Raw genomic sequence first — 12,242 nt, 5'->3', positions numbered from 1 at the left:
TTATACGTGGATTTTTAAATATTTTTTTCAAACGTGGATTTTTAAATAATTTTTTTTCAAACGTGGATTTTTAAATAATTTTTTTTTCAAACGTGGATTTTTAAATAATTTTTTTTCAAATGTGGATTTTTAAATAATTTTTTTTTTTTCAAACGTGGATTTTTAAATAATTTTTTTTCAAATGTGGATTTTTAAATAATTTTTTTTTTCAAACGTGGATTTTTAAATAATTTTTTTTTCAAACGTGGATTTTTAAATATTTTTTTTTTTGTTGTCTGCTTTTTAGTTGACCTTTGATCTTTAAATTTCTTCTTAAGTTTTTGTTTGGCTCTAGGTCATTTCAATAAAACTAATAAAGATATAAAACAAAATCACCATTTGTTTTATTGAAATGACCTAGAGCCAAACAAAAACTTAAGAAAAATATTTTTTTTTTTCAAACGTGGATTTTTAAATAATTTTTTTCAAACGTGGATTTTTAAAGATTTTTTTATACATGGATTTTTAAATAATTTTTTTTCAAACGTGGATTTTTAAATTTCTTTTTTTCAAACGTGGATTTTTAAATAATTTTTTTTCAAACGTGGATTTTTAAATATCTTTTTTTCAAACGTGGATTTTTAAATAATTTTTTTTCAAACGTGGATTTTTAAATATTTTTTTTTCAAACGTGGATTTTTAAATAATTTTTTTTCAAACGTGGATTTTTAAATATTTTTTTTTCAAACGTGGATTTTTATATAATTTTTTTTTCAAACGTGGATTTTTAAATATTTTTTTTTTCAAACGTGGATTTTTAAATATTTTTTTTTTCAAACGTGGATTTTTAAATATTTTTTTTTGTTGTCTGGTTTTTAGTTGACCTTTGATCTTTAAATTTCTTCTTAAGTTTTTGCTTGGCTCTAGGTCATTTCAATATAACTAATAAAGATATAAAACAAAATCACCATTTGTTTTATTGAAATAATCTAGAGCCAAACAAAACCTTAAGAAGAAAAATAATTTTTTTGTCAAACGTGGATTTTTAAATAATTTTTTTCAAACGTGGATTTTTAAAGATTTTTTTATACATGGATTTTTAAATAATTTTTTTTTTTCAAACGTGGATTTTTAAATATTTTTTTTTCAAACGTGGATTTTTAAATATTTTTTTTCAAACGTGGATTTTTAAAGATTTTTTATACGTGGATTTGGAAATTTTTTTCAAATATTGATTTTTAAAGAAATTTATTTCAAACGTGGATTTTTAAAGAAATTTATTTCAAACGTGGATTTTTAAAGAAATTTTTTCAAACGTGGATTTTTAAAGAAATTTATTTCAAACGTGGATTTTTAAAGAAATTTTTTCAAAAGTGGATTTTTAAAGAAATTTTTTCAAACGTGGATTTTTAAAGAAATTTTTTCAAACGTGGATTTTTAAAGAAATTTTTTCAAACGTGGATTTTTAAAGAAATTTTTTCAAACGTGTGTTTTTCGTTGAGACTCAACGAATGCATAGCAGTTGGATAGATTTGGCTTTGTTTGCAAGTGAAAAACAAGAAACAAGGGAACTGATGATGTTCTGGAACTATACTCTTCCCAGCCTTAACCCTTGGTAAACATCGCCAATTATTTCTCACTAATAAATTAAAGTTGTTTTAATGAAATATTAAAACAACGACTATGGGATTAGGCCTGACTATTTTGAAAAGCAAAACTTTTTTTAGCTTAAAAAAAGAAAGAGAATTAATTAAAAAATTCAAGCTTGGCTTTAAAGATTTTTTTCTAACTTGAAAAAATTCTAGCTTGGATTTTTAAAGATTATTTTTGAAACGTAGAAAAATTTCAAACTAGATGTTTTAAAGAAATTTTTTTCAAACGTGGATTTTTAAAGACATTTTATTTTAACGTGGAAAGAATTTCTAAAGTGAATATTCAAAGAATTTTTTAAACGTTGAACTTTCAAACGTGAAAATAATACAAAGAGACGAAACAGAATAAGGCTGAAGTACTATATCGGTGCACTTCTTCGAGTATCTCAAACACAAAATTTCTAAATTTCGCATAAAGAAAGAAAGCCAACTCACTGGAATAAGCAATATAGTCCCCCCCCCTAAAAAAGTTAAAAAAATAGCGATTTGAATACAAATAAATATTCAATTTATTTTCAAATATGTATATGTACTGTACTTTTCAAAAGTACTAATATCGAACGAGTTAGAATAGTTACTACTCCTTTTATTTTCCACTATCTTTACATGATTTCATGTGACGCACTGAATCACGCTTTCTTGCAAAACGACGATCGCAATGCGTACACTTAAATACATCGGGGTCATTGTGATAGCGTATGTGTTCCTCAATATCATGGCGACTAAGAAATTTACAATCACAACAGGTAATATAGCAATCCTGGGCAGGATGTTGTTGTCGGAAATGTTGCTGCAATAGGGTGAAGGTAGCACAGTTAGCTTCAAGACACTCTAAACATTCCAAAGATGGTCTCCATTTGGCAATTATCTCATCAAGTTCTTTGAGAGTCTTTCTTTTAGTTGGAGTAAACTCACTTTTATCCTTCTCATTCTTTGGAATGTGGCCATAATGCTGTTTCAACATATGAGCCTGAACTGATGTTTTCTTTGAATATCGTTTGCCACACAACTCACATTTGAACGCCTTGTTGCATAAGTGTACTCCAATGTGTCGTTGCACTTTGTGTCGGGTAACGAATGGTTTGTCACAACAGCGAATAAAAACTTTTTCATTAGGATGAAGATCTCTAAAATGGTCTTGCAGTAGGCTAAAGGTTGTGAAAGTTTCCTTACACAGTTCACATTCCAATGGGTTTAGCCATTGGCCAATAAAATCATCACTTTCTTTTATTGTAAATTTATCGAAATTCCCTTCCTGTAAAGTGTTGTCATCAATTGAGGTGGCATCATTATATATGATACCATCATTGTCATTGCTGTGTTCCGTGCGCTTATGATGATCCAAGGTATGATGCATGGTAAAGCAAGCATTACATAAATCACATTTATATTTTCGCGGATGAGTGTGGGCCTTCAAATGACTTACCACAAGAGATTGTTGATTAAGTCTAAATCCGCAGCATAAAATGTGGAATTCTTCTGTGGAATGTTGCCGTTTGAAATGTTCTTCCAATCGACTGAATGTGGAAAGTGCACGTTTGCATATGACACATTCTAATGTGGGCAGATATTGTGATATAAATCTATCACAATCTTCCCTTGTTTCACAATTCGTCAAATCATCTGATGCGGCATCATTAAATGAAATACTCTCCAAATTCTTGATATTGTGCATACGTTGCAAATGAGCTTGAAGATTTCTCTTCCTGTTGAAACCCCTTTCACATATGGAGCATTTGAATGCTTTGTAATCGATATGCATGCGAATATGTTCCACAAGATGTCCACGTTTTTTAATTTTCAATTCACAACATTCTATGTAAAATTCCTCATTGTGATGCCGTTCTTTGTAGTGCTCATGCAAGAGGGTATACGTGCCAAAAAATTGCTTGCATATTCTACACTCCAAATTAGCTTTCCATTGGGCAATTATATTATCCAGTTCTTCTTCACGTTTACTCTTCAATGGCCTTTTCTGGGGGATTTTAACGAATGGAGCCAAATCTAAAGACTCAGATGAAAGGTCTTGTTTCCGTTTTCTTTTTATTTTACTTTTCTTATTACTTTCTGGATGAAAATCGTCTTCATTTATTTGTGCGTCCAGATCATCCTCCGAAATGTCTAGTAGTTGATCATCATCTTGGCTGTGGTGGCTTAAATTACTTCCCAATGAAGTATTAACATCCTGCACGCATTTTTCTGCGGCGGATGGGTCATTTATTTTATCAACATTTGGATTAAGGTCGGTAATGGTAAAACTGGCATAATTTGAATCCGCATTACCTAGAAAAAGTAATACATATTTAGTCTTCCCCCACTCATTCTATTTTCACAAAATTACCTTGTAAAGTATCCGGATATCGGTAAACAACTTCTTCCTTAACAATGCCATCAAAGTCATCACTATCCTTTTCCTCCTCCTCTGCAAAATTCCATTGCTCTCTTTCCACAGCGCATTCTCCAATGTCTGCTATTTCTTCATTTTCTACTTTAACTCTTCTCACATTATATCCATCATTATCTCCTTCCCATTGCAGCTTTTCCAATTTTGTTCGTGATTCCAGCACAGAATTTTGAAAAGAATGAAATTCTTCGATATGTTGCCAACAGACTTTGCACAACACATTTAAATGATTTTCGAATACATCAAATAGCGTTGAATCAAAATATTTCACCGTAATTGAGTACTTGTCATTGTAGATACCAGATTCATTGCAAAGATTTATCAAATTCCCATGGGTGGCATTTAGGCATAAACGACAAAGTTGTGGTTTTAGCTCCGACATAATCGGTAGACTTTCGTAAATTTAATCTGTACATGAATGAATATGAAAACCGTGTACCCTTATTTTGGATACAATTGATGGTGTTTCGTAGTTTTTTTAATTAACAAAAAACATCACAACAATCACTTGTTTACTCGTAGGGCTGTCAAATTCAAGTAATACTTTGCTGTCATCAAGGCATATTTATACAAGGTAGATGCATGAATTACAACAACCAAGGCAGATTTATATAAGGTATATGCATGAATTACAACAACTAACACAGTTACAAAAACAACATTGTTGTTATTGAAAATTATTTGTCAAAGATAAATATTGAATAATAGGGTCGCTCCAAATTTTTTCAGGAAAAACATGAATACATTTTGAAAATCATCTAATTGGAACAAATTTGAATCAAAATGTAAATATAACGCATTCACTCGCATAGGTAATTTTTATTAGACGTTTATGATGAAAAGAAGTATTTTATGGTAGCAAATTTCGAAGTTTCAAATTTCATGAGTAGACATTTTGAAAACCAACCAAAAGTAAAAAATACAGCTGATTGTCACTTCTATATGGTCTGTTCCTTTACTTTTGAAAATGGTAAAACTGGCAAAAGTAGCAAAAGTTGTAATCTACTTCCATTTGAATTGTATGGTGTTTGAAGTAAAGGAACGCTTTTCGAGTAAAAAGTTGTAAAACTTGAAGATTCTTGCACGTAAAGGAACAGGGCTATAAGCTTCGTTCCCGTACTTTTTAATGGTAAAACTCGTAAAAGAGAGAACTGCAAAAAAATTTGTTCTCACACACAAGTTTTTTGAAATAGTTCGGGAACGGAAAAATGGAAAATACGTCAAAAAACTGGAACAAATGTCAGCCAATCAGATGCCGGCAACCATGTTACTATTTTTTTACTCGCCCAAATTTGTCGTGTAAAAAGTTTTTAAAGAGAGTGTCATTCAGCGCTATTTTTGTTTAAAGAGAAGTGAACATTTTACAACTTTTTTTGTGTACGGGAACGCTTTTTCGAGTAAAATGTGTAAAAGTCGTAAAAATTGTAAAAACTTTTTAGTTCTGGAACACAGCTATAAATGTGCCTTGACAACAACTAACAAATTTACAAAACAACGTTGTTGTTATTGATAATGAAATGTCAAGGAAAATTTTAAATAGGAGCTCTCTTCCTTTACGTGCAAGAATATTCATTTTTAATACTTTTTACTCGAAAAGCGTTCCTTTACATCAGACACAATACAATTCATATGGGAGAAGTTTACAACTTTTGCTACTTTTGCCGGTTTTACCACTTTCAAAAGTAAAGGAACAGACCATATGTTCACAACAAGCTGATCAAATTCATTTCATTATTTGAGATTAGCAGGGTTGATGTATCTACCTTGATTATTGTACCATCAGCTTTGCATCACATCGTTTTCCACACCTATCGATCCCTATCGACCTGTTGATCCCTAAAGAACAGGAATAGTTTGGAGTAGTTCGTCTTTCGCGTCTTTCGTGTGTCCTTGTAAAATGGAAACAACCACAACTCCAGCTTCAGAGGAAACTGAAGAGAGTTTCCATGACGACAATTCGATAAAACATTTGGAGACGGTAAAAAACAATAAGGATGGTGTTCATTATGAGATATTGAAAGGAGCAGATTTAGATTGTTCTGACAGAGAGTCTAAAAGACAAGATGATGTTTCAGTGCACGTGGATAGTGGAAATGTTATTCAAGGTAATAATAACCAAATTTTCAAAGGGAGGTTTTAATATACATAGTTTTATTTTAGAAAATGCGAGTTCTAGCCAACAACAACAGCAAATGGAGGTAGATGAAAAAGCGGAGGACGTCGTATCCAAAACGGAGTTGGAAGTTACTAACATGGAATCTGAAACTGCTACATGTACGGCCTCAACAATGGATTGTGATGATGTCACAGAAGAAGATAAGGCGAAAGTTGAAAGCATGCCATCCAGTCTATATGAAGATAGGAAATTCACTGGCCCCCATAGCACGAATGACATTGTTAACCAAGTCACAGTCTCTCAAATTGACAGTAATGCGATGGATGTATCCGATTCAGATTTGAAACAGCATAACATGGAATCGGAAATTGATAAAGTACCTATTAAGGAAGAGAACATTGGAAGACTTGGCCAAAACCTGGTTAAAAAGTTGCGCACAGAACCTTTTTTAGCAGAGGGCCCTGAGATTAAAGAAGAAGAGAGAAATGAGATTACATGCAATAAAGATATTCAATACCAGGATGATCTAGAAGACAAATCTGAATCTGATTTGGAATCTTCTGACACTAAATCAGAAATCGTTACTCATATCAACAATTACGAAACTTTTTCCAAGGATACAGAAGCAGTACAGCAAAGTAAAGAAGAAAAAGAGGACACTGACATCTTGCAGACTAAAGATGAAGCAATCACAGAAATGTCAAGTGTAAAAACAGATGTTCAATCTGAAAGAGAGACTCAAAGTCAGCACCATCAAAATGATAATGACGATATTATAAATTTATCTGAATCAGAAACGGAAACTCCGAGCATCGGTGAACATAAATTAAAGCCTGATGAAACTAAAGAATGCATTGCTGCGGCAATAAATAATGTTTCCGAAGAGGTTGTATCGGAGAACCCTCTATATGAAAGTAAGAATAATGATAACGAACCAATAAATAATCTTTCTCAAGAAGTTGTTCCGGAGAAGCCTATAAATACAACTGAGCAGAATGCTGACGCACCAATAAATAATCTTTCGCAAGAAGTTGGTTCGGAGAAGCCTTTACATACAATTGAGCAGGATGCTGACGCACCAATAAATAATCTTTCTCAAGAAGTTTTATCGGAGAACCCTACACATAAAAGTGATATGATTGATAACGAAGCCATAACTGCAACTTCAGAAAGTGAAGTGACGCAACATACAAATAATATAAAATCTAAAAATGAATTATCCCAATGTGATAAAGTTGAGTTTGTCAATCAAAATGTTGAAAAAGGCATTGATCTAGCATTCGAATCTAGAGTAACACTTAGTTCTGATACAAATATAAAACCTAATGAGTCAAAAAGAAAACTGCAGGATAACTCGAACAATTCCCCTAATCGTGATGAGCAAATAGAAGACATCATTGATGAAGTCGTTAACAAAAAACCCAGAATCAAAACTGAAGATGAGATTAATAAACGAAACAGTGGTATTAGTAGCCGGTCATCGATTGTTACAAAATCTGAGGTAGGAGAACAGGTATGTAAAAATATACATTACTTTATATCCCTCTATCCCCATGAACAGACCACCACACCTCCATATGTGGATTTTAAAGAATATTTTTTCATCCACCACCACATTTCCAAGCGTGGATTTTTGAAGAATATTTTTTTATCCACCACCACACCTCAAAGCGTGAATTTTTGAAGAATATTTTATCTCCAAGGGTGGATTTTTAAAGAATTTTTTTCATCCAGCACTAGACCTACAAGCGTGGATTTTTTAAAGAATTTCTTTTCACCACCACCACACCTCCAAGCGTGGATTTTTTAAAGAATTTCTTTTCACCACCACCACACCTCCAAGCGTGGATTTTTTAAATAATTTTTTTATCCACCACCAGAACTCCAAGTGTGGATTTTTTAAATAATTTTTTTATCCACCACCAGAACTCCAAGAGTGGATTTTTTAAAGATTTTTTTTTTCATCCACCTCCAGACCTCCAAGCGTGGATTTTACAACGAATTTTTTCATCCACAACCAGGCCTCCAAGCCTGGATTTTTTAGAGAATTTCTTTTCATCCACCACCACACCTCCAAGCGTGGATTTTTTAAAGATTTTTTTCATCCACCACCAGACCTCCATGCGTGGATTTTTCAACGAAATTTTTTTCATCCACCACCAGACCTCCATGAGTGGATTTTTCAACGAAATTTTTTTCATCCACAACCAGACCTCCATAGGTTGATTTTTTAAAGATTTTTTTTTCATCCACCACCAGACCTCCAAGCGTGGATTTTTCAACGATTTTTTTTTATCCACCACCACACCTCCAAGCGTGGATTTTTAAAAGAATATTTTTTCATTAATAATATTTTGAATAATTTTTATAAATATTTAATAAAAAATGTCTTCTCTTTTGCAGGAAGATAATGCAAACTCCATAAGAAAATCTCGCCGAACAATACGTGAAACGTGGAAAGTGAAGGAAATGCGTTGTCTGGCTACGGAAAGTAATAAGATACATGCCGCAATTCCAAAAATAAAAGTGGAAGCGACAATCGAAGATAATAAAAATTGTAGTTTTTCGAAGCCGCAAAAAAACGCTTATAATGAGGCGAAAGACAAGCCCAGTCCCGTAAGAAAGTCTCACAGAACTAAAACTGAAACCTGGAAACTGAAGGAAATGCGTTCCATGACCATGAAACAAAACGTAGAGCAAACCTCTTCTAGAACTAAAAAGGAAGTAAAACAAATTTCTCCTAAAACTGTGAAACCCAAAAGAGAGCCTTTTGATGCCAAAATTCAAAATAATGAACATCTTGTAGAGGACAAGAATTCGATTAGTCCCATAAGGAAATCCCGCAGAATGATACGTGAAACTTGGAAATTAAAGGAAATGCGTTCTGAGATAAAAATTAAGAGGAAGCAAAGTCCCACATCCAAGACCCAAATATTGGAAGAAAATATAAACTCTGAGACCCAAAGTGATGTGCACGTTTCGGATGTTGAGACTGTATCGAAATGTTCAAACAGTCCTATAAGAAAATCGCGCAGAATCAAAACTGAAACTTGGAAATTGAAGGAAATGCGATCTACATCCAAGGAAAACAATAAAAAATGTTTTACTTCAGAAACAAAAAGTGGCATAAAGCGATCCACTAGTTTTGCTATGGGTCACAACAATAAGAAGCAGGACACTTCAAAGCAACGCAATGGTCTACAAGATTCCATTAGTGAAAAGACAACATCTAAATTGATGAGTGACAAAAATAGTCGATCACAGACATACAAAGAGCCCGTAAAAAGACCAGTAAGAAGTACACGCGAAGAAGATCTGGACAACATTATTGCCCAATGGAAACCCGAGTTAGAATGTATGGTTTGTAAAAAATCATTTGCCACATATACCCTATTGCACGAGCATTTTAAAGATCGACATCGCCATCACGAATTCTACATACAATGTTGTGATCTCAAAATAAAGAAACGTGGACACCTTGCCGAGCACATAAAGATTCACATTGACTGGAAAGCCTATAAATGTGCGTATTGTAAAATACGCTGTAATCGGAAACGTAATCTTGTCTATCACATGAAAAAGATGCACAACATTAGAGCTAAGGAAATTCTTCCAGAAAAGATTCCAAAATATGATAATGACGATGGTGAATCGAAAGTATTATCACGTCAAACCATTAAGGATAATGATCGATTTATTGGACAATTCCTTCCCATTTTTGAATGTGTGTTATGTAAGGACACCTTTGGCACTTTTACTCTATTGGAAAAACACTTTAAACAAGAACATCCGCGAAAAGAGTGTCACATTTTTTGTTGTGGTTATAAACTAAGCACACAATCCCTTGTGGTGGAACACCTAAATAGACACACCCATCCCAGAAAGCATAAATGTAACAAATGTAATGCCTGTTTTACAATGCAACATACCTTGGACTATCATATGCGCAAGGAACATAATAAGAATAATTTAGATTTGATGGACAGTGATAGCTGTTCCAGTGATGAGTTTAACAATGATACACTTACTACCAAGGAAAGTGATGATTTTATATCCCAATGGTTACCCTCTGTAGAATGTGATGTTTGTATGGCGACATTCAAAAACTATTCGCAGTTATGTACACATTTTAAACAACATCACCCAGAGCAACACATCTACATTAAATGTTGTGACAACAAATTCCTGACACGCTCCAAATTGCAAAGACATATTGACGGTCATCTAAACAGCAAGGCATTCAAGTGTAAATTATGTGGTAAGCGTTACACCAGAAATGAGCGACTGGAATATCATATGGCCAAACAGCATTATGGTACCCAGGACGATAACGTTACCAATGAAACCCCCACTATGTTAATACAAGAGGAATCCACCAAAAGGAAATCCATTAAAGAACTTGATGACATTATTGGCCAATGGAGACCCAAGCTGGAATGCCATGTATGCCACAAAGAGTATAAGACATTTACATTATTCCATTCACATTATCGCGATGCACATCCTGCTGAAAAATGTTACATTTCTTGCTGTGGTTGCAAATTTCCCGGTCGTCATGATATTGTTGAACACATACAATATCACCGAGATCCAAATGCATTCAAATGTCCGATATGTGGCCGTCGCTTTATGCGAAATCGTAACGTCGCTTTGCATGTGATGGCACGACATGGGGATTAGAGGTGGTTTCAGGACAGCAAAACGTTGAACGTTTTTTTAACCTTTACAATACTTAGAAATACATAAGTATGAATTACTAAATACATATGTATGTTTTCTTTTTTCTTTAACTTTTAATTAATTTTTGTTTAGTGTAAGCTTGAAGTTTGAATTGAATTAAATAAAAAAATATGAAAAAACACGTTTTTGTTTTAAATATATTTTTCATAAATCGTGGCTTTTTAAGGATTATTTCTAATAAACGTGGATTTTTTAATGATTTTTTCTATTAAACATGGATTTTTTAACGATTTTTTCTAATAAACGTGGATTTTTTAAAGATTTTTTCTAATAAACGTAGATTTTTTAAAGTTTTTTTCTAATAAACGTGGCATTTTTAAAGATGGATTTTTAAAGTTTTTTTCTAATAAACGAGGATTTTTTAAAGATTTTTTCTAATAAACGTGGATTTTTTAAAGATTTTTTCTAATAAACGTGGATTTTTTTAAAGATTTTTTCTAATAAACGTGGATTTAAAGATTTTTTCTAATAAACGTGGATTTAAAGATTTTTTCTAATAAACGTGGATTTTTTAAAGATTTTTTCTAATAAACGTGGATTTTTAAATATTTTTTCTAATAAACGTGGATTTTTAAATATTTTTTTTAATAAACGTGGATTTTTTAAAGATTTTTTCTAATAAACGTGGATTTTTTAAAGATTTTTTCTAATAAACGTAGATTTTTTAAAGATTTTTTCTAATAAACGTGGATTTTTTAAACATTTTTTCTAATAAACGTGGATTTTTTAAACATTTTTTCTAATAAACGTGGATTTTTTAAAGATTTTTTCTAATAAAAGTGGATTTTTTAAAGATTTTTTCTAATAAACGTGGATTTTTTAAAGATTTTTTCTAATAAACGTGGATTTTTTAAAGATTTTTTCTAATAAACGTGGATTTTTTAAAGATTTTTTCTAATAAACGTGGATTTTTTAAAGATTTTTTCTAATAAACGTGGATTTTTTAAAGATTTTTTCTAATAAACGTGGATTTTTTAAAGATTTTTTCTAATAAACGTGGATTTTTTAAAGATTTTTTCTAATAAACGTGGATTTTTTAAAGATTTTTTCTAATAAACGTGGATTTTTTAAAGATTTTTTCTAATAAACGTGGATTTTTTAAAGATTTTTTCTAATAAACGTGGATTTTTTAAAGATTTTTTCTAATAAACGTGGATTTTTTAAAGATTTTTTCTAATAAACGTGGATTTTTTAAAGATTTTTTCTAATAAACGTGGATTTTTTAAAGATTTTTTCTAATAAACGTGGATTTTTTAAAGATTTTTTCTAATAAACGTGGATTTTTTAAAGATTTTTTCTAATAAACGGGGATTTTTTAAAGATTTTTTCTAATAAACGTGGATTTTTTAAA

General features: G+C 31.7%; 2 protein-coding genes across 3 annotated transcripts; one reads left to right on the top strand and one right to left on the bottom strand.

Annotated features, from left to right (window-relative positions):
* Positions 1 to 2,116: 2,116 nt before the first annotated feature.
* Positions 2,117 to 4,588, bottom strand: LOC141399192 (uncharacterized). The gene is made up of 2 exons (XM_073977427.1): positions 3,973 to 4,588; positions 2,117 to 3,914 (listed from the first exon to the last, which is right to left on the bottom strand). Exons 1-2 carry the CDS (start codon positions 4,415 to 4,417, stop codon positions 2,218 to 2,220), a joined length of 2,142 nt encoding a protein of 713 aa, XP_073833528.1. The 5' UTR covers positions 4,418 to 4,588; the 3' UTR covers positions 2,117 to 2,217.
* A 731-nt stretch (positions 4,589 to 5,319) lies between these two features.
* On the top strand, positions 5,320 to 11,010 carry LOC141399188 (uncharacterized). Of its 2 annotated transcripts, none has more exons than XM_073977416.1 (3): positions 5,320 to 6,140; positions 6,196 to 7,652; positions 8,555 to 11,010. In XM_073977416.1, exons 1-3 carry the CDS (start codon positions 5,933 to 5,935, stop codon positions 10,829 to 10,831), a joined length of 3,942 nt encoding a protein of 1,313 aa, XP_073833517.1. In that variant the 5' UTR covers positions 5,320 to 5,932; the 3' UTR covers positions 10,832 to 11,010. The 2 variants fall into 2 exon arrangements, with proteins under 2 accessions (XP_073833517.1, XP_073833516.1); XM_073977415.1 differs by having other exon boundaries at positions 6,196 to 7,664.
* The last annotated feature ends 1,232 nt before the right edge of the window (positions 11,011 to 12,242 follow it).

This window comes from Musca autumnalis, unplaced genomic scaffold (assembly GCF_047663935.1).
Source record: "Musca autumnalis isolate F117 unplaced genomic scaffold, ASM4766393v1 scaffold_3, whole genome shotgun sequence".
NCBI lineage: Eukaryota > Metazoa > Arthropoda > Insecta > Diptera > Muscidae > Musca > Musca autumnalis.
Note: the sequence above shows the minus strand (reverse complement) of the source record. Positions and strands in the feature narration are given on the sequence as shown.